General features: G+C 36.1%; 1 protein-coding gene across 4 annotated transcripts in view; it reads right to left on the reverse strand.

Annotated features, from left to right (window-relative positions):
• slc8a1b (solute carrier family 8 member 1b) overlaps window positions 1–26,752 on the reverse strand; it is a 136,301-nt gene that overhangs the window by 16,973 nt on the left and 92,576 nt on the right. For 2 of the 4 annotated variants that reach the window (XM_056476672.1, XM_056476671.1), the window contains exons 3-5: window positions 21,584–21,696; window positions 15,162–15,307; window positions 12,924–13,023 (exon numbers count right to left, since the gene is read on the reverse strand). In XM_056476672.1, coding sequence (XP_056332647.1) covers window positions 12,924–13,023; window positions 15,162–15,307; window positions 21,584–21,696 — 359 coding nt within the window. Of the gene's footprint in view, window positions 1–12,923; window positions 13,024–15,161; window positions 15,308–21,583; window positions 21,697–21,931; window positions 22,039–26,752 lie in introns of all 4 variants that reach the window. The other 2 variants (XM_056476673.1, XM_056476674.1) reach the window with 2 other exon arrangements.

Raw genomic sequence — 26,752 nt, forward strand, 5'->3', positions numbered from 1 at the left:
AACTAACTAGGATCAGATGTGTAAGATTACATTAGATCAATAATGTTAATCAAACAAAAGAGGGAATGGGTTACTACTTTGAATATTTAAGGGAAGAAAATTGATTCAACCTCAAGTGGTTCCAATTATGTTTGAGTTTCTTTCTTGTTGAACACAATGGAAATGTTTTAAAGAGCCCCTGTTATGCCTTATAAAAGGTCATATTTTGGTTTTGGGGGTCTTCAACGACAGGCTGATATGCATGCAAGGTCAAAAAACAATTTCATTGTCTTATAATATGCATTTATTTTGACCAAATTATCCCAACGATTCCCATATGATGAATCTGCGCTGATTGGTCCAATGAGCCAGTCTTTGTGATTAGTCAACTGGTTTCAGCGTGAGATAGAGAGAAATGCCCACAACAGCTATGAAGTAGCAGAGTATGTGAGAACCCAATGCAGGAATGCAGTTAAACGCCAGCATATTACTCTACTCTTAACCCTAACCCCAAGTAAACACAATGACACACATTCAGTATTAATCCACACAGTGGAAACTATTTTGAAAATATTTTGAAAATTGACCGTGCATGTGAGGAACAGCTGATGGTGGCCATAGCAAAGACAAATGGTAGAGGGTCGCGAGTTCAGTGATTTTGTTCAGTATTTGTTCAGTGATTCATTTGTTCCCAAACCCCTCCTTCGCGTGAGGCTAATCTGCGTTGATTGATCTGATGACCCAGTCTATTGTGATTGGTTGACTGTGTTCAGCGCGAGATGGAGAGAAATGCCCCAGAAGTAGTCAGAGCACAGATATGTGTGAGCCCAATGCAAGAATGCATTAAAGCAATGCATTTAAACACCAGCATATTCCTCTATTTTTAACCACAACCCCAAGTATAAACAACGACACACATTCAGTATTAATCCACTATTTTGCAAATTGACCAAGCCACATGTGTGAGGAACAGCTGATGGTGGCTACAGCAACAAACAGCAAGAGATCGCGAGCACAAAATGCATTTAAATCGGTGAAGGAAGAAGCATGCGTGACGTTTTCAATGTGTTTTTGGACACGTAATGTGAAATAGCTTTAAAGATTTAACCTGAGAGATACATTACAAGCACTGATCTATTACAGGTACGTGATTACAAGCCACGTGGGGCGATTACAAGTTACAATCACACAATTAAATACATATTTTGCCAACTACAGAAAACGAGGCAACCATTTTAATCACACATTGTGAAGGAGAAACACTAACAGGATCTGGAAGAATCTGATCCATACAAACTATGTAACCGTTACTGACAAAGTCCTGTACGTTAATAGTCTTTACTGATCCTTCATTTAATAACAAACAGGGACTGCAGGGTAGGTTATTGTATCAATCATCAGAAAAATTACAAGAACAAACACAGCACACGGTTGGCTATACTGTGGTGTTGGTGTGAAAATGAACTTGGGGTACACTTTATTCCCTGCAGCTGATTTTCTCTGTGATTTTCTCAGTGATCGTCATCTTTGTGTCATGATCAATCCCATGATCCCTTGCACTCCACTATTGTCTGAAGGGAAAGGCGCGTTCATGTTTTACCAGATCCAGTAGTTCATATTTGGTAGTGTTTCGTGTCGACGTCAATATGAACAGGCAAAAGATCCGGACAAATGACGAATGACGAATCATTTAAACGACGAATCATTTAAACGACGAATCATTTAAACAACTCAATTTGTTTTTTTTTAAATTGTAAATCGATACTTTTAAACAAGGTGCTTTTTCAGATTTAACCCTCAGCTGGACGTTTTCATTCACTTAGAGCTGTGTTACATACTGCATGGAAGCTCATTTTTTAAAAACCTATAATAGGGGCTCTTTAAAGAATGCTGGAAACTAGTCACTATTGACATCCATAGTAGGAAAAAACAAACAAACAAAAAAAAGTCAATGGATGTTGGTTTCTAACGTTCTTCAGAATATCTTCTTTTGAGATCAACAGACGAAACAAATTCAAACATTTTTGGAACAAGTTTATTCCAAGTGTTATGGTTTATTTTTATAGTGTATTGACCGCTTTATACTCATAACAAAGAACCATCGATGTTATTGATATGGTAATTACAATAAACATCTGAATTTATTTTATTCTCTTTTTCTTTTTGGAGTTTTTCACCTTTTTTTCTTATTGAGGATAGTGGAGGACAGACAGGAAAGCATTGGGAGCAGAGAAAGGGGAAGGGTCGGCGTAAGACCTCGAGCCAGGGATTGAACTCGGGTCACCGTGAGCACTATGGTGCTTTATGTCAGCGCACTTAACCACTAGGCTATTGCCGCTGACAAAATCTGAATTTTTTTAACAATTTATATATACAACAGGTTATCAGTATAAGTTCCATATGTTATTTTTGTTAAAACCTAGTGATTTTGTACTAAAATGTAAAGCTAACCAAATTTTTCTCCTCTTCGAGCTATTCTCTTGCAAGCATCCTGTATACCGCCTATAATACCCTAGCAACACACTTTTACCTGTAATCACCCTGATTACCCTACCAACCAAACAACAGCCCTATGACAACTAACTACCTATCTCACACACACACACACACACACACACACACACACACACACACACACACACACACACACACACACAAACACACACACACACACACTGTTGAGTGAGTGAGTAGTGTGTGTGCATAGTGTATGTGCATGTGTGTTGAGTGAGGCTATAATCTGTTTGCTATTCTATTGGTGCAGCATTTCCTTGAGAGCATTTTACACAAACCCTCACACTGCTCTCTGACAGGTGAGGCTGTTCCTTTAAACTGAGATTAGATGCTTTGGGATGTTCAGAAATCTCATTTATTCAGTGCTGCAGTGGAATCAGACATTGTTTCGCTAACACATTCTGCTCACTGGCATAAAACCTGATTGCACTTTTTGATTAAAAGGATTACTGATAGAGAAGACACACATGCAGACACTCGGTACTTAAAACTGAAAATCCTCAAAACTATCAATTCAGAAAGATTACATAACAGAGAATTTGAGTTTGGATGATCCTGAAGATTCAGTCACAGATGTGATCTGATCTGCATGGGTGTTTGGGTGTATGTTGGTCTTTTTTATGACTGTCCAAGAGTGTTTGAAGATCACGATGATGTTTATTTTACTGTAATAAATGTGTATAAACAAGAATATTTGTGATAAAATAGATACGATCAATGTAATGGTTTATGTGCCTCAAGGGTGAAAATGCCCTGTAAAAGTCTTTAGAACATTTTGGCATTCTTACAGTTTGGTAACTATATAGTTCACATAAAAAAACTAAAAATGGTGGAAAGTGGAATGGAAAATGTGTTTGTGCATTTTTTAAAACAATAAGCCACCTAGGGTCTTTCAAAAAAGGAGTGTACTCCAAAAGATTTCAAGATTTACAATGGCTTAAATTCCATTTCCAGGTCTATAACAGCCATTAACACATAAATGGGTTGTGAATACTAATGTAATGGAATAAATAAAACTCCCCATTTATGCAAAATGTATATATGAAGAGTTCAGATGCAAAAACCTCTACGGGATATTACAGGGTTTCTGCAGGTTTCACCAAGTTAAGTTTTAAGACCATTATGAATGACATTTTAGACTCATACAGGGCTAAACTCTAAAGAGTTCTTCAAAAGGTCCAGATGGAAAATCATTTTATTTTCTCTATCAAAAAAAATATTATAATTTAATACATTTAATAATACAATAATAATTCAATAATAAAATATCTATATTTTGGATATTTCTCAGCAAAATAAAAACAAAAAATGACAAATGTTTTAAAAACTATAATAAACTGAATGTATGAACAACAGTCTGTCCAGGTCAGTGTCCTCAGCAGTACATACTGTACATGGGGAACTTTTAAACAAATGTTATTATAAGCAAAATAATTCAACTATTATGGTAAATAAAGTTAATAATTAAAATTTTAAATAAAAAGGAAAAAGCTTTATTGAGGTGGCGCGGTGGCTGTCGCCTCCCAGCAAGAAGGTCGTAGATTTGAGTTTCAGTGAGGTCCGTTGGCATTTCTCTGTGGAGTTTGCATGTTCTCCCCGTGTTTGTGTGGGTTTCCTCCGGGTGCTGCGGTTTCATCCACAGTCCAAAGACATGCGGTATAGGTGAATTGGGTAAAGCTAAATTGTCCGTAGTGTGCGAGTGTGTGAATAATGAGAGTGTATGGGTGTTTCCAAGTGATGGGTTGCATCTGGAAGGGCATCCGCTGCGCAAAACATGGATAAGTTGGCAATTCATTCCACAGTGGCGACCCCTGATTAATAAAGGGACTAAGCCGAAAAGAAAATTAATGAATGAAGTTTTATAGAGATGGATTGTTGGTGCTTGTATGGGTGTTGGCCAGATTGGATTACATTTTAACTCCGTATTTACATTCATTTTTTTTTTTTTTTGTAATCGTATGTGTTTTTGAAATTTTTATTATTCATTCATTTTCCTTCGTCTCTAGACCAACTAGTCTGGCATATATTTACACAGCAGATGCCCTTCCAGCCACAACCCAGTACTAGGAATCACTCACGCACTCACTCACTCACGCACGCATGCACGCACGCACACGCACACACATACACAGCATATATAGCATGGATCAGGGATATTTGGGTTAAAATGATGCAACTTAATTGGAGTTATATACTGTCTACTTTGTTATTTATATTGAAGCAATCTAAAATGAGTGCTTGTTGTCTGAGTTTGGGCTTTGAGACAAGCTTCTTGCCACTCTTCCTCAGTTATATCAGCCTGCAGGTCAAACTGCCAAGCTTGAAGTCTGTCATTAAATGACTCTTTTGATTTGTCCACCAACTGTTTATGTAAAACAGATAATTGGCCTCTACCTTTTAAACAGTCAAGTGTAATATTTTCCAAAATAGAAAGAGGGGGTTCAGCCAATTGGTGATCTTGTTTTGACATAATAAATCTACGCAATTGCAAATATTAGAATAAGTCATTTTTTTTCTTAATTTCTTCAAAGGTTATAAAGTATCCTTCATCATAGAGATCAGATACCTTGTTAATACCTTGAGTTGATCAAATTTTAAAACCTGGATCGGCTCAACCAGGGCAAAAAATTTCATAACCAAAACATACAGTTGAAGTCAGATTTATTAGCCCTCTTGAATTATTAGTCCCCCAGTTTATTTTTTCCCCCAATTTCTGTTTAGCAGAGAGAAGATTTTTCAACACATTTCTAAACATAATAGTTTTAATAACTCATTTCTAATAACTGATTTATTTTATCTTTGCCATGATAGTAAATAATAGATACTAGATATTTTTCAAGGCACTTCTCTACAGCTTAAAGTGACATTTAAAGGCTTAACTAGGTTAATTAGGTTAACTAGGCAGGTTAGGGTAATTAGGCTAGCTATTGTATAACAACCGTTTGTTCTATAGGTCGAAAAAATATATAGCTTAAAGGGGCTAATAATTTTGACCTTAAAATGGTTCATAAAAAATTAAAAACTGCTTTTATTCTGGCCGAAACAAAATAAATAAGACTTTCTCCAGAGGAGAAAATATTATCAGACATACTGTGAAAATTTGCTCTGTTAAACATATTTTGGGAAATATATAAAACAGAAAAAAAAAATTCAAACGGGGGACAATAATTCTGACTTCAACAGTATATATGTTAGCTGCAAAGATAACATTTCTATTTTCTGCTTCCCTTTCATTTTTGTCTGTTTATTTATTATTAATTATTTATAGAAATAAAATACTTTATGAGCCATTTTCCCCAAAACAGGAAGTCCCCAGATATATCAAATGGGAGGTTGTGTCACATGGGGACAATTATTTGCCCAATCTATAGATAAGTAAACTTCCACACACACACAAACTCATGCTGTGTTGACTCTCTTCTTATCTTTCAATATAAATCATCTCGCTGAGCTGCAGAGGCTGACATTTAGCAAAGCTTTTAAACTCGCAACTCTTCAATTTACTGCCATTAGCTGCAGACCTTTTCCGCTTATTTGTCTCTATCTGTGTACTTTTGTGTATATGTATGCATGTGCGTCTACGTGTCCTGATAAAATGTCATGGAAAAAAATCTGTGTTCTTTCCTCAGCGGAATTGGATAAAAAAGTTTTCTATTTGTCATCTATCAATGATATCAGTTAAGAATTCATGAATGCAAGTTTGGTAGGACATTCAGACTGCCTTTTAGAAGATTGAACGTACATGATCCAAAAATAACAAAAACACAATGAAATAATAATCATAACATTAGCGTATGACGTGTGCACCGAAGTGCAAACCTGGCCTGACACATTAAAATGCATAATGTTGTAAATAATGTTTTTTTTTTCCATTCCTTAAGGCAATGTATTGTCAGGAACCAAATGTGTTAGTTTTGTTTTGCCTGCATATGTTTTTCTGACTCTAAAAGTGTCGGCAGCCATTGACTTACATTTTTTGAATCATAAAGGTTCTGTTAAAAACAGATGAAGAAATCAAGTCAGGGTGAGTGAGTATTTAAACAGAGAATCTTTATTTTTGAGTGAAATATTGATCTAGTGGCTATAATAACAACAATAACTTTGTCTACTTTAAATGTTTAAGCTATTTGAAGCAGGACAAATACTAAGTGGCATCCAATGTTTTATTGTTAAGTAACTCTATGGGCCCTATCATACACCCGGTGCAATAAGGTGCAAGATGTGTTTAGTGCGATTTGTTGCTATTGTCAGACCAACGCAACCCTAATTTTCCCGTTTGCACCACACTGTTTTAATAGCAAATCCATTTGTGCCACTTTGTGGACTCATGGGTGTTCCTGTCCATAAAGGTGGTGTGTTAAGGTGCATTGTTGGTGCGTTGCTATTCTGAGAAACTAAAATAGACTGCGCCGTTGACCAAGTAAAAGCAGGTCTAAAGTCCAGCTCAGTGCCTATGCAAGTTCAAACACTTAACACACACAATGTACAGAAATACATAAATATCTACATATGAAAAAAATGATTTACTACATTTACTATTATTTACTACATAAATATAAAAAACACTACCTCCATGCCTTCTTCATGTCCGGGGGACTATTTTCAGTTTATCCATGACAATTTGCATTTGTATAATGTTATTATTTTTAGCAGTATTATTTATTATATTAATATTTATGTTTGTTTTAAAGGGCATCTATGGTGAAAATTTTTTCAAGCTGTTTGGACAGACATATGTGTATGTATAGAGTATAGACCATCATATTGGGGTGATATAAACACACCCAGTCCTTTTTTTTTTCAATTTGACAGCATAAAAATGGTGGACCATTTGGAGCGGTTTTCAGATCGACCGCAACTTGACGTAGGAGTGCGGTCCCTGCTCCCACCGAATTGATTGACAACTGCGTATTAACATGTCCCAGTAGTCACGTGTATAATCATATCAACAAGAGAGGACGAGCGCAAAGCAACCGGGAATAAAAGCTCTGTTCAGTTCGCTAGGATCATCAATCATCATCAAATATGATCAAGAGTAAGTTTTACATGTTTAAAATGTTTTAAAACAGAGCACATGTGTGTAATTAATTACAGCGATTTACTTCAGCGATTTACTTCATCAGCACAGCCACGTGTCAGAACAATTATAAAAGAAGATGCTTCAGTCCTGGTTTGTGGTCGTTAAATCAGGTTTATTTTGCACAATAACAGATATCCATACAGGAGTGGAGATTAACCTGTTTCCTGTCACATTTGCGTGCAAAAAGAGGGCAAAGCGTGTATCTGTGTGTGTACATGAACTTTGTAATTACATTGTGTGTGACTCATTGCTGCAACTCCACAACAAGTGCTTCAAATACTCATTGGTAAAGTTCTTACTGTAGTATTTCTCACAAACGCGACGTGAGATCTTCTTCCTTTAAGTCTGTCTATTGTCTGAGGCAGCCAAGGGAGGAGATTAAGGCACGCTGAAAGGCACGTAGAAACGGTGGGCGGGGAGGACTAGCCTTAAAGGCGCAGTACAACAAAAACGCTACCCGATGCTAAAATGTATAAAATAGAAACTTATAAAAGGTATAATAAATAATCTGATGGGTGTTTTAAGCAGAAACTTTACAGACACATTCTAGAGACACAAAAGACTATTAAATCTGAAAAAAGGAGTAACCTAGGTGCCCTTTAATAAAAACAAGTTTAGATTTGTCCATCTGTTTTGGAGACGTCTGGATCACCATATGGTGCATAAAAATAGGACGTGTATTTGGATATAACTCAAACTTCCTTATTATTGTTCATTTATTCATTTGCTGGAAATTAGAACTGAATTTAGAAATAGTTTTGAAACAAATCTTTGTGCTTAACAAACAAAATTAAATATGTATGCTAATGGATGCCTTCAGTGGAGTGCGTATAACAAATGTTTCCTTACTCCAAGAAAGTAAAAGAGTAAAGTAAAGAGTAAACGTTAACTAAAAAGAAAGTAAATTCATTGTTTATCCTAGTGCATAGGTTTGTTTCACTGTTTTCTCGCTAGTAAAGTATTCAGTTTTTCCATTCAGTTTTTCCTCTTACAAAGTCCGCCAAGTAAAAAGCAAATGCGCAACGACGAGATGCAACAGACTCTTAAAGGGAATGGGAGATGAGACTCTGATAATAAAACACCCATAACCCATTAAGAGAACAACCCTGTTAGACCATGCGCTGTGTGCAGAGCATATTTTACCGTCCTTAAAATAGCAAAAGTGGATTCGGACATGCCCTTAATGCTTTTGTGCCATGCGCTTTAGACTTAACTATAGTTCGACTTTAACCTAGATCATTAAAATAGAGCCCTAAAAGTGTCGACAGCCATTGACTTAAATTTTCAGAATCATAAAGGATCTTTTAAAAGCAGATGAAAAAATAAAGTCAGGGTGAGTATATTAACAGAGAATGTGCATTTTTGAATGAAATATTGATCTTCACAACAAGAATAATGGCTACAACAATAACTTTATTAGTTGTATTTGTCTGTTTTAAATGCTTACGTGGCATCACGGTGGCGCAGTGGGTAGCAGGATCGCCTCATAGCAAGAAGGTCGCTGGTTCGAGCCTCGGCTGTGTCAGTTTGTCAGTTTGCATTTCTGTGTGGAGTTTGCATGTTCTCCCAGTGTTTGCGTGGGTTCCTTTGCATGCTCCGGTTTCCCCCACAAGTCCAAAGACATGTGCTATAGGTGAATTGGGTAAGCTAAATTGGCCATAGTGTATGTGTGTGAATGGGAGTGTATGGGTGTTTCCCAGTGATGGGTTGCAGATGGATGTGCATGTGTAAAACATATGCTGGATAAGTTGGCGGTTCATTCCACTGTGGCGACCCCAGATTAATAAAGGGACTAAGCCAATAAGAAAATGAATGAATGAATGAATGAAATGCTTAGCCTCTTTGAAACAGGACAAATTCCAATTGCCATTCAATGTTTTATTGTTCATTAACTCTATATTTTATTTATTCCTTTAAATCTAGAACAACTGTTTAAATTACATCTTTATCTTTTTAGTTATTCCTGCTGTGAATGGGGCTTTAGTGTTACAGCAGTCTATGCCTAGCAGTAGTGTACTGGTGATTACAGGTCAGTTCTGACAGCAAATAGAGCAACACACACACATACACATACACAGAGGCTTTTAACCTTGCTTTGCCCCAGAGCACAAATTGGCACACTGAGAGGTGTTCATGTGTGAATCACTAAGTCCCCACACCTGATCCACACACACACACACACATACACACACACACACACACGGTTGTAGCTGCAGTCTCTATGATCATCAGTCTCTCTGAGGTCGTGCTGCGAGTGCTAATTACTTCAGAGAAAACAAACCAAAAAAAATCCCCTCTCTCGTTTTTCTCTTTGCCTTCATCTACTTTCTTTGCACAGCTGTAAGTGTCAAAGTGAGACGAGGCTGTAAAAACTACAGCAGGGTTAGATTTACACATATTACTCTTAAAGGCATATTTTAAAAGCGCACGCTACCTGTCACATAACAATACAACGTACACAGAATTCTCTTTACACTGTAAACAAATAGTGCCTGCTCACATGTATAGTATTATGAGACAGAAAATGATATATGAACACGCTCAAGGACTGTGTGTAGAAACTGTGGATAAAAGGTAATATTGTTGTAAATGATGTTCAGTTTTTTTTATAAACCAGTCAAAAATCAGGCTTCACAAGACCTCATTGACTACGTTTACATGGACATCAGTAATTGAATTATTTGCCTTAATCTAATTAAAACAATAATAAGATTTAGGTGTTTACATGAGTTGCTTTTTGAATGTTCCTTTCATGATCCCGTTTTACATGTTATAGCACATAATTAGAATAATGTCATTGCATCACCACGCTATCCACATTTCCTCCGGAGTTTCATGTAATTTTAGGTGTTTCATTTTTAATTTGTCAACTTGAACTGCAGTTTGGCACTTTCATTCGGGAACATTTCATGCATGCCCCCCTGTGACAAACGAGATATTGGATGCAACTATGAACTGCTGAAAGTGTTGTTTTAATGGAAGTTCATACCGCATGCTGAATGGAAGAAAAAAACCTCCGCATTTCACGATGCAAGTGTCTGTGGTCTGCACTGACTCGGTAGGTGCAGTGTCAAACAGCTGTGCGCACACACATATATGTGTGTGCGTGGACTATCTTGTCGCAAAAAAAAAGTCCTACAAGACGGTAATAGTTAGATTAAGGTGTTTACATGTCTGTTCTGCACTTCAATAATGCGACTAAAATCAGCATACTCCACATGTCTTAATTCCATTTCTCTTTAGTTCGATTATGACCTAAACGGGATTAAATTAATTAAAAATTAATCAGAGTACTGCTTAATCACATTAGAATCAAATTATTGGTGTCCATGTAAACGTACTTAATGTATTGTCAGGAGCCATAGGAATTTCTTTTGTTTTGGCTGAATGCATTTTTTCACTCTCAAAGTGAAGATACCCTTTAACTTGCATTTAGACATCGCAGAGGACCAATGTTTCAACTACAAAATATCTTCAATTCCAGTGTCCGCCTGAAGAAAAATCTCACTCACTCTTGCTTATTTTCTTTTTCAACAGGTTTCTTTACACAAAATTGAACTGTTTAGTAAAAGGATCTTTGGGGAACAAAAATGTTTGTTCTATGGCATCTGCTGCAAAAACACACTTTTAACTTTTAACCTTGCATCTAAATCTGCACGCTTACATACTACATTAATAGAAAACATTACATAAGTTGAGTAGTACATTCGAATTTATTGATTTAATATTAGGCAAAAACTAAAGGATGCTTGGTGCAGAGCCACTTGGGTGGAGCTGAGCTCCACCTCCTCCTCCCATAAGCTGTTTTAACACGCACATCTACTCCGGCCCTAACCCCAACCTCTAGTGACATCACTTGTAGAAGAAGTGCAGCAAGTAAAAGACGTAACTCAGGCCCCGTTTTCACTTATACATTTTAGTTTAAAAATGGCGTTTTAAAATGAAAACGATCCACGTCCTCACTGGCGTTTCATCTAGCATTTCTGAACAGCTCTCCGTCCACACTACACCACTGAAAACGCACATCACATGACCACACACTCAGTCTGGCATGCGTTACAGCATATGTGCGTGTCTGAGCTCAAGGCAGTCAGCAGGTGCTTTGAGCACAAAACCCCAGGTGAGAGCTGTACACATCGGACGGACTGAACTTTGTGTAGGCTATTTAATATTGAGAAAAAGCCCCAATTAAATGCTCGAATGTCTGCAGCCATGCCTCCATTTTCAGATGTCTCTGTTTTCCCCCATCCACACTAACATAAAGCAGCAGCATTTTAAAACCAAAACGGCCTCTTCAGCGTTACCAAAAAGTTTAGTTATTAGAGCTCAAAAACTCCGGGGTAGTGTGGACGGTAGCAAAACTTATGCGTTTTAAAACGAAAACATATAAGTGTAAACGGGGCCTTAAGGTCCTCTTTGCTGGAGCTCAGCTCTGCCCATGTGGCTCAGCAGTGAGTAACACTTGAAAAAGTACCCAGATGACTTGCTACCAGGATTCTTAAATGTGCATTCGATGAACACTTTACTATCCCATGAGGGCACAGGAGAGGAATGGCATTAAAGTGATCCAAAGATGATGGCAGTTACCATAACAACGACAAAACTACATAAGTAGTACATTTGCATCAGAAAATAAGTTTCAAACCCAATATAGTTCATACTTAAGGTCTTGACTATAGGACATGGTATTATGCCACATCTACAGCAAGACTCCATTAGAATCTATAATAATGTCCACACTGAATGAGGTGTGATGCAGCAAATCCTAAACAACTATTGACAACCCAAACATCCCATGAAACCAGTGTCTTGTTTTAATATCTACTAAAAGTATATAGTACTATCTGGAAATTACTGGATGTATGATTCACTAAAGAATTTTTCTTCTGGATCAGGTCAATCTAAAATAAATCTTCTAAAAAGAATAAATCTTATCAAACACCCAAGTTGCCAACCCACAGTGTGAACACCCCTCCTTTAATTACTACATAGGTTTTCACCGTTGGTTGTTGGATAGGCAACTTGTGTTAGCGTTCAAAAAATTGTTTTGTTTTAGAAAATAGTACCAAAGTATAAATGCTTTTGACATTTCAAGTGGAAACCATAAACAACAAAACATTTGATGCAATCGATATAACTTGGGAATGTCTGATCCTGCTCCTGGAGAGGTTCAAACCTAATTAAACACACTTCAAACGGCTAATCAAACTCTAGAGAATTACTTAAACCTCTCAGGCAGGTGAATTAATGCAGGTTTGAGCTAAACGCTGTCCTAAACATCAGTCCTTGACAAAAAAATGTACCTATAACAGAAAAAAAGTGCTCCACACTCACAATCCGAGATACTCACCAGCGCTGACCGTGATGGCCTCAATAAACTGGTCCCTCCAGCTGTTGGTGCCAACCAGAAGAGCCAAGTTTGTCTTTTTAATCAGCTTATCAACGGTGTTCTGTGGAGGAAACAGAGAGAGCTAACAAAGAGAACGGATGACCGCTTCATTACTGCCCAGTGCAACTGAGATGAGGAACAAACAAACATAAACACACTTCAGACGAGGCGGACCACCGTTCATCGAGTGCTTCTGACTGCTCTCGGGTCTGCCCTACTGTGAAGTGTGTGTGGGATCAGAGTGTGTGTGTGTATGTCTCAGCGTGGCAAGTGTGTGTGGGCTAAAGTGCATGCGTATACATGTGCATCGTCCTGAAGTGTGTGGAGGCGACCGATGATATGCCAATGTTTAAGATCCTTGAACTTCCCTGACAGAATGAGGGTGTCTTGTTTCTACCAGGAACAAAAAGAAAACTTATTTTACATAAAAAAACTGGCATCTTGACATGATATATTCTGATTCATACTGTATCTGACCTGTATAAAGTAAAATAAGTGATCTAGTAACTCAGTGTGAGGAACGGGTAAATACTAGCAACTATTGTCAATGAAAGTCATTGACAAAACTAAATTGAATTTTTTGCTAGTAATTATACAACTACAAGGAAGGAGGAAATATACACAATTAAATATACACTCGCCGGCCACTTTATCAGGTACACCTGTCCAACTGCTCTTGAACACAAATTTCTAATCAGTTAATCACATGGCAGCAACTCAATGCATTTAGGCATGTAGACGATAGACGATCTGCTGCAGTTCAAACCGAGCATTAGAATGGGGAAGAAAGATGATTTAAGTGACTTTAATGTGGCATGGTTGTTGGTGTATTGTATTTCAGAAACAGCTATAATACAGTATTGGACTAATATAGTATTTCAGAAACTGCTCATCTACTGTGATTTTCACGCACAACCATGTCTAGGGTTTACAGAGAAAGGTCAGAAAAAGAGAAAATATTCAGTGAGTGGCAGTTCTATTGGCGCAAATGCCTTGTTGATGCCCGAGGAGAATGGCCTAACTGGTTCAAGCTGATAGAAAGGCAACTCAAATAGCTACTCGTGACAACTTAGGTATGCAAATGAGCATCTCTGAACGCACAACACATTAAACCTTGAGGCTAGAACCTTGATGGGCTACAGCAGCAGAAGACCACACCGGGCACTCCTGTCAGCTAAGAACAGGAAACTGAGGCTACAGTTCACACAGGCTCAATAAAATTAGACAACAGAAGATTAGAAAAACGTTGCCTGGTCTGATGAGTCTCGATTTATGATGCGACATTCGGATGGTATCATGTCAATATGGACTAAAGTCTCGGAAGAATATTTCCAGTAGCTTGTTGAATATATGTCACGGAGGATTAAGGCAGTTCTGAAGGCAAAATGGGTCCAACCCGGTACTAGTAAGGTGTACCTAATAAAGTGGCCGGTGAGTGTAAGCATAACAACTGAAATAGCATTTTAATGTCTTAAATAGCAATAACTGCCTTAAGATTCTGAAAAGGTACACTATACTTATTGTGATAATTTGCTATGTGTAAATTTACACCAGTATGTATACACACACACACACACACACACACACACACACGCACGCACACACACACACACACACACACACACACACACACACACACACATAGATATACATACATATACATACATACATACATACATACATACATACATATATATATTCATTTTGTTTTAGGTTTTTTTATTTTGCAGAAACATTCTTCTAAATATCTTCTTTGTGTTGAAGTGATGGTGGTTTAGACTGGTTTAAATCTGACAACTGATTGATGAGTAAATACTACAGCTAAATATTTTGTTCATTTTTGAGTGACCTTATATAAGTAAATAAATAAATCTGGGTAGTTATTTTGTTTATCAGTATTTGACTGAATCATATTTGTTTACTAATGCAATAAACATGTCATCCTAAGAATACTTATTTTGATTAAAGATTAGGAGGGCACATGTTTTTATGTAATAAATGATGTGAGCAGATGAGTCATTTATAATATTTTGATTTCATGGTGACTTTAAAGGCCAACTGACATTGCAGCAACAGATGATAACCAACATGGATAATCACCAGATAATAACAGTACATCATTGATCATTTAATTTTTTACGGTGTTTAATACCATGTGAACTGCCCCTAAATGGGAAATATGTAGCCATAACAACAAACCTTAAATTCATAGGACTCCTCGATGATAACCTCCACTCTGGGGTGATCTCCAAGCATTGGTTTTCCCATCTCAGCAATGCGGCGTTCTTCCTCTTCTTCACCTGTCAGAGGCTCCTCCTCTTCTTTCACCGCCTCCTTCTCCTCGTCTGAAAACAAATACACCAATCAGAGAGTAGAAGACGAACCTACCCAACCAACCACCATTAAAAATAACAGTAATAAAAAAAATCAGCCAGAGTGTGCTTGTGGATCAGTTGGTTTCTCTGGATCAACTGGATTGTGTAAATAGAGTTTCTGTCAAAAAGCGGCAAAGAACAAATGAATTTGGCTCTGCAAGGGAAAATCCTTTAAAAGGTCAAAATCTCAGATCTTTGTTGGTAAATTTAGAAACATGGGCCCATTTTATAATACATACTTTTATAATAAAACACACACAGATCACTGTGACCCTGTATATGAGAAATATGTCAGGGGCAGGATTTTTCCTTCAATTTTTTTTTCCAAGCGATGAAGCTTCTATGAGCCCAGTGGGATTCAGGCTGAGTGTGTGGTATAAGTAACCCCTGGCTTTACCCCAATCAATCACTCACATTCACACACATTCAATGAAATGAGAGGGTCAAAGAAAAATCAGCAGCAGACCTAAAGACAAAGGGGATTGGAAAGGAAATCAATTAGGTTACATTGGAGACATAAGAACACACCTGACAGACGAAGATGAAAATGACTACGGGTGGCACTGTGGTGATTTCAGGAAGAAGAGTATCACTTTATCTATTGGTCTTATTTATTTAATATTTCTTCTCAACGCATCAGCTCGGCTGGCAAAACCGCTACACCAACAACAGCAGCAGCCATAAAACAATGTTATGATGACTATATTCCCAAGCTCAACACAAACATGAGCCTCACAGGAGGACACGGCTGCATAAACCAATGAAATATCTAATGGAACGAATAAATCTCCCGCCACAAATGAACTCTGAGGCATTAGTGGAGGATTCCAGCATAGGAATCACTGCAGATTAATGGCAGAGCTGCTCACTCCTGTAGCCTAAATAGTCTCTCTCTTTTTCTTTGTCTTTGTCTTGATATTTTATGTTCATCTGTTGCAGTGCAATCTCTTCATCTTTATTCTCAGACAATAATTTCGCCTTTTTGGTTAATCACTAGGTTTTCAACACTTGTCTATTGATTTGTGAGATGATCAAATCATACAGCGAATCATCTCTTTTGGTCTCAGATTGCAGATCATTTTATCCACAAACACTGTGTTCAGTCTAGAGAATTGAGAATTGTCTAGAGAATTGTAAAGAAGACAATTGCCTGACAGGACAATCTAAATTTGAACAAAGAGGTTGGTCAGGATGAATCGAATAGCCAAAAATAGAGACTAATAACTAGCTGGAGAAAACTGAAGAGGAACGTACAGTTTGATGGAGAGGCTTGACTGATGTCCTACTAAAACTCTGCCGTCTGTCAGATGAATTACCACACTAATTGTACAGAAATTGTCGGCGCAAATAATGTAGGGGTTAGTGCATTGACTCATGGTGACCCGAGTTCGATTCCAGCCTCGGGGTCCTATGCCGATCCATCCCCTCTCTTGGTTCCCCACACTTTCATGTCAATGCTTTTAACTGTCCTGTCCATATAAGGTGAAAACCCCAAAAAAATACATTATAAAATTGTCCAGAAATAACAGAACTATAAGAAAAAACAATATTACAAATATTCCTTATACGAAATTCAAATGCAGGAAATTTGATTTTCTAAGGAAAAATATAGAAAATATTAAAATATATTTGAAAGGTCTTGTGAAATGCTTTGAAATATGCGTTTTTTTATTCGATGTCTGACAAAAACGAAACGGGAAGATAGTAGTGTAGCTCCTCCCCTTTAAAAAAAACAGCCAATAGCGATTTGCTTTATCACCGCTTTGCCAGTGAGAGGGGCTGAGATCAAGTGCATCAAATGAAAAGCGTCTTGAAGGGGGCGGGGCATGTCAGATATTAAAGCATTTGATTGGTCAAGATTTGATGAGAAACTGAAGTGTGAAGTGACGTGAATAACCATTGATCCATTTTTGGCTTGACTGATTACTTTTACTGATTTTTACTTTTACTGATACTTACATCTAAAAAAATTTTATTTTAATTTCATGGGACCTTTAAAAATATAAAATATAAATATAATATATGTAAGATATTGTAGTAAAATAATACTGAAAAACATCTGGCCACATACATTTATATTTACCTTTTTTGTGTGTTTAATGAACACGACTGCTGTAAGCAATTTTTTGAAAGTGGATTTTATTTAGTTTAAACATTAATTTTTAGTGTTTGTTTTGTTTTTTGTTCTTGAATTTTAATGTGAACGTCATAAAGGCGTTGGAAAATGAAACATCAGTAAACTGGAAGAATGGAAGCAGGTTTGACGCACAATTTTTTTACCAATTCATAAACTGTTTAGTGATACTTTCATACTACCGCAGCCAGTCAGCCAAAACAATGACTTCCTCCAAGAATAGCGATGACTTTGGTAACCATGATAATGCATTGACATGTTTTGCGTTTGATGCACAATATTGTTGACCCAAATTATATTACAAAGACTCGTAATGGTTGGTGATTTCACCTTAACGTCAGTAGTGGGATTATGATTTGTTTATTTTTGGCAAGTTGCTGCATCACTTTATGTTCACTTATGAAGCAGTTTCATAGAGTTAAAATGTAAGCAGGTAAAGTTTTTTTTTAGGCTAGTTATTTCCCTATTCTTTCCTAGCAAAATTTGGCGACAAGAGTGTAAGCCATGTAAAGTTTGACTTTTCTCGATTAAATTTAGTTGTTGAATGTGGTTGTCATTGTGATTGACTGAACTGTGTGCATAGGACAAAATTAAGCACTAAAAGGTGAACTGGCAACCAAATTTAGCATGAGTATGAAGATTATGAACGTTTGTGAGTCAGGTTTATGTGCATGTGTCACCTGATATTGACATAATTGGCTGAGGTTTTCGCTTCCTTGTTTTGTCGTTGAAAACAGAGCTATCATTTTCATATGCTGCAAATCACGCACACACACAATCCATTCAGTCATGCGTTCATTCATTTCATCAACCATCTATTTCGCTGTCCTGTTTCTCCCTAGTGTCTATTTGATATTAAACAACCTTCTTTCTCTTGTGAAGCTTTTGAATCATCCAGGGTACTTTTGAATGTCTTAGAAGCAAAGCTAATCAAAAGCAAATGGATTTGATTATTAATTATTTTGAAAATGATTCATCGCACATCCGAGTGGCTTAATCAGCTTTTTTGTTGTTGCTAATTGCTGACGAAAATGGTATGAATGAGCAGTTACATGTTCTCCAAAAACACATAACCAAATCCAGCTGCAACTCTACCTGATGTTTCTCTCTAATTATCCACTATTTTCCTCTATTTTTGACCTCGGGATCTCTTTTTATCTTACATTTTCTTATTTTATTAATGAGGTTAAAATACTGCATTAACCAAAACCAAGCTGATATCAAAGAGTAAAATATAAATATGATAAAAAACATTTGATACACATCAAAACACTGAAGTGCTGGGAAAGCGAGCTGCTCTGCTTCCTAGAAATAAATGTTTATCCAAACGTGAGATGAAACACACTCGAACAAGCCTGGCTTTGAAGACGGCTCACAATCTCGAGCTCTGAGTCTTTTTTAGCTCCCCTAATCTCTCCTCATGATTTACAGCCCAGCATCTGCACTCATTTGATGGTGTTTGGACATTTCCTTTGTGTCTAGTTATGAGATTATTGCGAGGAAACAAAATGAAACAATTCACTTTGAAGGTTTTTTTTCTGAAGCAGTGAGTATCCTGAACAAACCCTATATGGTAAACCACACAGAGATTGTGTAAGAGATGATTATCACTATAAACTAGAGGATCCTATGATTAAAAATCTAAATGTCTTTGGTGTTTTGAAGCATTTGTGTGCTATATAAACAATGCATACTACACTGCAATTCTAAATATTGATTTCAGTATTTACTATTGTTATTATTAATAAGTAATACATTTTTTTAAGTATGCCAAAAGGCACAGTGAAGATGGACATATCAAATAATTCTATATCAGATATAATTTTGTTCTTTTGAACATCATAATCATAAACGAATTCTGAGAATAAAAAAGCATCACAGTTTAAACAAAAACATTAAGCAATTATTTTCAACATTAATAACAGGAAATGTTCATTATAATTTATCAGCATATCAGAATAATATCAGAATATTTTCTGAAAGTCCTAACTAACACTGAGGATTGGAGTAATGAAGCTGAAAAATTGTATTTGTCACAAGAATAATATTTCACAATATTACCTTTTACTGTAATTCAAGCTAAAATGTATTAAAAATTAAAAACATAAAAATATTATACATATTTATTATGGAGATGTAGTTTATATGCATGCAAACTTGTTGCTGTTAAAAAAGCTGGACAGTATATATCTCGCTGCAATACGATTTGTGACGAATGCATCTTTATGTACCCATCATTGTATTTTGTACAAAATGATTGGATGGTTTTCCCTGCACTCAAGGAGAAAAATGAATATGCTTCTATTCACCGCTAGGGCATTATTGCGTAAATTGCCATCTTATAACGTTTTATCATACTATACTTGCAATTATAGTACACGAGATTCATATAAATTTCATTTAACTGTTCTTAGAGAGTGTGTAAAACAGTGTTTTCCTCCTTTGGCCCTACATTATGGTATAAAATGCAGAATATTATCATGTTAGAAACAATTCCATCTCTAAATATTTTTAAAAATCTTTTGAAGTCTTATATGCGGAAGAATCATGTGAATGTCTTGTGTAATTTTTAATTTATTTAATTTGTGTAATTTTTAATATTTTATGTATGTGTATTTTTGTATCTGAAATTTAGTGTGCCGACATATAGCACCATGGTGCTCACGGCAACCCTAGTTCGATTCCCGTCTCGAGGTCCTTTGCCGGCCCTTCCTCTTTCTCTGCTCTTAATACTTTCCTGACTGTATTCTCCACTACCCGATCCAATGTAAAGGTGAAAAAAAAACAAAATATATTGATATTATCATAAAATATCAATATCCTAAAAATATCCTAAAATAAAAGCAGGTTTTAATTTTTAAAAACATTTTAAGGTCAAAATTATTAGCCTATTTAATATATTTTTTTCCATAGTCTACAGAACAAACCATTATTATACAATAACTTTTCTAATTACCCTATCCTGCCTAACCTAATTAACCTAGTTAAGCCTTTAAATGTCCCTTTAAGCTGTATAGAAGTGTCTTGAAAAATATCTAGTAAAATATTATTTACTGTCATCATGGCAAAGATAAAATAAATCAGTTATTAGAAATGAGTTATTAAAACTATTATGCTTAGAAATGTGTTAAGAAAATGTTCTCTCCGTTAAACAGAAATTGGGGTAAAAAATAAAATTCTGACTTCAACTGTATATATATTCTCTATAAAATATATAAGTATATATATTTTCCATTTATTTACATTTTGTTAATTGCATTATGTACCTTGATCTTGCCAATGAAAATTTAAGTCTGCAGTTTAACAGAGCCAGTTTTACTGACATGTTAAGTATCAAGCTTATATTGCATAAAAAAATAATATGTAAATATAACCAAACAATTTACATGCCAATCCAGATGATATATTGATTCAATCGACTAAATGTCAATAGAAGTTACTCTGTAAAACTGTCAGAGCAAAAGTCGAGGTCCCATAATGCAATTTAAAAAGCAGAGATATGCAGAAAAAACCCATGAATCACAAGCTATGACCAAATATAAACGTATTTTTACAGTGTAAACTGCAATACAACAGCATAGACTGATATTGCCATTAGGACACAAATATGTTAATATGCATTTGACTACAAGTATTTAAACATAATGATTGCCTTTTATGGGTTGATGCGATTGCTCCTAAAAATTAGGAGTTATTATTGCATTAATTGACATATATCTGAAGACAAGAGTCCACCAAAGTATTCCAAAACATCATTCTGATCTGTCAAGACCATCGCTTAAACAAACTTTTCTTTCATTTCCTCACATTACTGCCAACCTTGCGTTGACACCTCTATTTGCATTAGTATTTACCCTTGTCCACTTCAAACTGGTTCTTAATTATGTTACTTTTTGATGACTAACATTAAAACAAGTAATTTAATGTAATGTATGCGTGTTATCTTGCGAGAAGTTGTACAGTATGATCAGCGAAAGCAAAGCAATACCATTAGATTAATAACATAGCACAGAAACACCAGGAGTTACAGAGAGAAACAGAGGGTAAGACTCTGCCCAGAGGGAAAGAGGAGTCAAATAAAGCAAAGCTGAGACACTGAGAGGAAGAGAAACCTCTGTATACTGTCCATCCTCTCCTTCTCCAAAGTGGCGTCTGTAGCTCTATGAAAAAGCTGCATTGCTTATGGTACTCCTCTCGATTGAGAACCCTGACTGTTATCGTCTTCCTGCAGAAACAAGACAACAGGAGGGGGGTTGGAATAATGCATGCATGAAATACACACAAACCCACACGCACACACAGAGATACAAGCGCACACGCGGGGGCCGGAGGGCTGTTGATGGTGTAGTTTGGCCTGTAGTTGATCCTGATGATGATCCAGAGCAGAGGGTGGACTGGTGTTGAGTGTATGTGTGTGTGTAGTGTGTATTCCTCTGCTGGTGCAGGCCATGCCCTCCCACCTCTCTTCTCATCGGTCTCTACGAGCTGAGGGTCTCCGATCTCCAGAAAGAAGCTTTTGTTCTTCTCGTATTCTTCGTCATCAATTATCCTGACTTTTATCGTTTTGCTGGAGAGACGGGGAGAGAAAGAGAAAGAGGGAGAGAAAGAAGAGAGTGAGGAAAAGACAGGAAAAGGAGAAGAAGAGAGAGAGTAATAAACGGCATGCAGTCATGCACAGGCAGAGCGTCAGAACAAGAGGATGATGCAACAGAGAGAGAAAGAGTGACAAACAGAGAGAGAGAGAGAGAGCAGCCTCACCAAGTCTGACTGTAAATATACACTCAAACACAAATATAAATAATATTTCTACTTTCTTAGCATGTTATATTAATGTATATATGTATGTATATTTATACAACAGTTCTGTCTGGTTTTTGAATCTGATTGAGCCGTGCGGTATTCTCCAATAACAGCATTCGTACAGCCCCTTAACCCTTCACCCTTGTGTATTACTCCATCCACATACAGGAACAAGCAGAGGACACTACAGTTTGACAATTATTGCAACTGTTGGACAACATAATGTACTTTTGAGTTTTTTTTAGCCGCGAATGTAGTTGTTTATATTGCAACTATGCAATTTATTTATAAGGATAGTGCCCATTTTAAAATATTAATAATTTCGGATATTCAGTGCATTGGCCGCCATCAGCCTGTCTGAGCAGACCTAAGAAAGTGACGGTTGACGTTCTGTCACAAGATGGCGACAGAGTCCGCATAATAAGCCCTTAAAGAGAGAAAAATTCAGCGTTTTCTCAATGTATGTTTCAAACTACAGCTGAACAAATCATTATAAATCAGGTAAGTGACATTCTGAGTCCATCTCTCTCTTTTGTATTTATACCACAGAAACTGGTAGTGTTTGCTTTGCTTTGGCTTTTTAGGGTTAATTATTGTGATATCCCAATTTTAACAAAGAAATACTGAGAAATCTCAGTAGATTGATGGCCTTTCATGCCGTTCAGTCTTATAATATTAAAATGTGAGCAAAAATTACCTGTTTTGTCAACACTTTAGACATTAAGCTAGAGAATCATTCAAATACTAGCTCTAAAGTGACGTTTGTCAACTGGCAACAGTTTCTGCTGTTCTGATGGTCAGTTGCAGATGGGAATAAATGGCAGAAGTAGTTACCTGTACAAAAGGGTTTTTGATTTTGCGTGTTTGATTTTCTTTCTGAATGGACTGTTGTATAAACGAAATATCACACTCATAGCAGCGCGATTTGGCTGTACATCGTCAGTGGTGGGACACAAAGGCACATAGCCTGCAGCCTCGAGTCAACGCACACCTCCCACCAGTGCGATATAGCATATTGCACTGCTACTCATGTTATATTGCTCATATATTTCCCCCTCCTGTTTAATTAAATTTCTTTTGAGCAAAAATACTAACAAATGTACATTTTAGCATGATTTGCATACACGATCTATACCAAACTAATTCTGTATAACAACATCAACACTGTCCTTTAAACAAGTTTTTCATAATTTAAATCTAATAAATATTTAGAATGATTACCTAATTTTTTCATACATATTTTTATGAGTACAGGCCAGACTAAGTTTCTTAAATTTCTATCAAATTAATCAGTATATTAATTAACCTGGGCTGTACTTCATATAGTTATTCATATTTAAGCAAATGTATTTACTCATTTATTTTAAAAATTAATAAACGACAAACTAAAATCTGAAAATTATTGAAAGGCATTACATTGTTGTAGATGAACGCATTAAATATACTTTTGTGAGTTCTTATTATTTGTTTTATTACTACATCATTAGACATAAGAGAGACAGCATCACTGGCCATTTCACGATCATGTTTGTGCATCATGATTGATTAATTGATTGGTTATTTCTTTCTTTCTTTAAATGAAATTTACGTATTAATTTATTAACAATATTGCAAAAAGTCATCTTTATTCATCTAAGCGTGTTTCTGAACCTTGTTCCTGGAGGCACACCAGCACAACACATTTTCAAACTATTCCTATTTAAACACACTTCAAATCAACTCAACAAGGAAGGGTTGCACCAGCTGTTTGTAATTTCTTTCTTAAACTGTAACGTAAAGTCCTCACTAGCTAGTTTGTAACTAAATTTGTTCTCACTTCGCTTGCAAAACCTAGTAGGTCGTAAGCTCTTAGTAGAGTCATGCGTAGTTGCATTGAATGACGTATTATCAAAAAAACAAAAAAAAAAAAAAACCCCAATTAAATCGTTAAACTGCTTTAAAATTCTGCAACTAATGCATCTATATATAACAGTCCTATAAAAATAACATTTTTATAGTTCATTAAATTACAGTCAGTCACTAAAAAAGACGACGCACACACCTGCATCACGAGTCGTGAATACACAAAGTTATCAAAACAATAAACTTGATCTTTTTATATCCTACATATAAAAGAGAAAAGATCAGGAAGAAAAACACAGTCATGAGAAAATTCTCATTTTAGTTGATGGATACAATTAACAAAACACTTGCTGTCATCTTTTTTCTACCATTATACATGGGGAGAGGTTGCCGTAAATATTTAGTTGGATCATAGTGTTATGTTTAAGTGAAGTTTCACAAACTAATTTCGAGAAGAGCATGTGATATGATTGATCGTGGCTGGTCTCTCATCTGTAATCATTAGTAGGCCAATCGGATCATTCCAAACTCACTATAAATAGTCCGACTAGCATTCCTCTCTCATCTTCATTTTTTGAAGAATCCCCCCATCCACCCCATCTCCCCCTTTCCTCCTTTACCAGGGGGAGCTCTCGAGAACAACCTGATCTTAATTATCTCAGACCTCAAGGTTCTCTCCCGGTACAACATGTCAAACCTGCTATTATTATCATTAAGCAATATTTAAGTGTGAACTCTTGAAACTAAGCAGTGGTGAAACAAAAATATTTAGTAATGTGCAAGTTGTAACTTAGTTTGCCATTAGGTCACAACTAGGCTACATTTGAACTTACGCACTGCTGGTGCAACTGGCCCCAAAACATAAAAAGAGACTCCAAAACCTGATATGAATGAGTCAGAAAAGGAAGACATCCAAGAAATGAACTGTTGGTGTGTCTCCAGGAACAGGGTTGGGAAAGACTGAGACCATAGTTTCTCCAGAAATCATAAAAACAAGAAAAGAAGAAGAAAAATACACTGAATGCATTTAAAATTGTTCTGGGAAGCAGTCAGTATCTTGTGAAATAGTCAGTGCTACATATTTATGACAGCTTCAACAGCATATTAAATGAAATCAATGGACGTGCTGAATGCTGATGGACTTTCATTTAGCTCTGACTCAAGACATCTCAAGCTTTTTCACACATCTCTTAAGTTGTTTGAACTTCCCCCATCTACACAGGAGCAACATCCGGCCCAGCATGCTTAGAGGAAACATTGAATAAGAGCCTCCGTCTCCAAGCTAACAACCTCGCCAGAATCAGAAACACAATCCTTCATTCACAAATTCAGACCACTTGTTGCTATGTTTGCTTGAGCTTTCTCCTAGACAAACCGCAGCACAGAACATTACAATCTCCACAACCTACTACATCACACAACAGAATCATCTCTCAGGTCTCCATTTATTTTCTCACTGAATATCACTCTAAAATAATATACAACTTTTATACTCTAAAATAAGTCACATTTTGTATTTTGGTATGTAATAGAAATTTCTTTAAAATAAGGATAATGTTTGCTTGGTCATTAAATTAGATATTTGTACTGTATCTTAGACATTAATAACTTAGATATTATTTGACTGATACAACTATATATTGACATATATATATATATATATAGTTAATTTGGAACTAGATTATATACATTTTTATTTCTACAGAATTTAACACTCTGGATGACTTTTATATGGATGCATTTAGTAATGTTTCAGTAGATAAAATTTGTACTGCAAACGTAATTTGACATCTAAAATCTACAAAAACAAAAATAAATTTGTTTCAATTATTTTTCTGCTACAAATAAAAATCTAGTGTTTGTTTTTTTTTTAACATCAGCACCAAATGAACTGAATTTCTACACTTCAAAAACACCCAACAGCTTTCAACAGTCATGGATCTTCAATTAAAGCACAGGTGTGACAGCAGGAAGTCAGATAGTGAAGAAAAGGCATGAGAGAAACGGGCGAGGAATACAGAAGAGTTATCAAATGCTGGCATATGCTTCGGGGAAGACTAATAAAAACAAGAACTTTCTACTTTGTCTTTTTCCATCTATTGTATTTCAAAGTCGGTTTCATGTTCCTTTCATCCTATTAGTTGTGACAGAACTGCAGTTTTTGACAGATATTCACTGTATAGTAAGCTGTGCGCAGGAAAGACCCTCTTCACTCTTCATCTAAATCGGTGTTGGGTTCAGCTGAGGTTGCGGCAGCACATCACCACTACATCAATAAGTCATAGATCTACTTTTACAAACACACACAAAGGTTTAAGACGATACACGACAGGCGAAAACACTTTGCACGTCAATTTTTGGGACAATTTTTACTTTTTTCGGTCTAATGTAAATGAAAAACCAATTGAATAGTTTCAAGTGTTTCTTTTATCACACTTTATGTGCTTATAGACTTCAATTTCAATACATATTCTCAAAGACTGTTTTAAAAATTAAGATTCTCAGGCAACACTTTAAGACACCAAACCTTACAGTTTTACTCATTTCTGTAAGGTTTTTATTTAAGAATTTGTTTATACATAATTTGCCTGATTATACAGCATGCAATATTTTATTCAACAAAATATTGTGCTTTTTTC

The sequence above is a fragment of the Danio aesculapii genome, chromosome 17 (assembly GCF_903798145.1).
Source record: "Danio aesculapii chromosome 17, fDanAes4.1, whole genome shotgun sequence".
Lineage (NCBI taxonomy): Eukaryota > Metazoa > Chordata > Actinopteri > Cypriniformes > Danionidae > Danio > Danio aesculapii.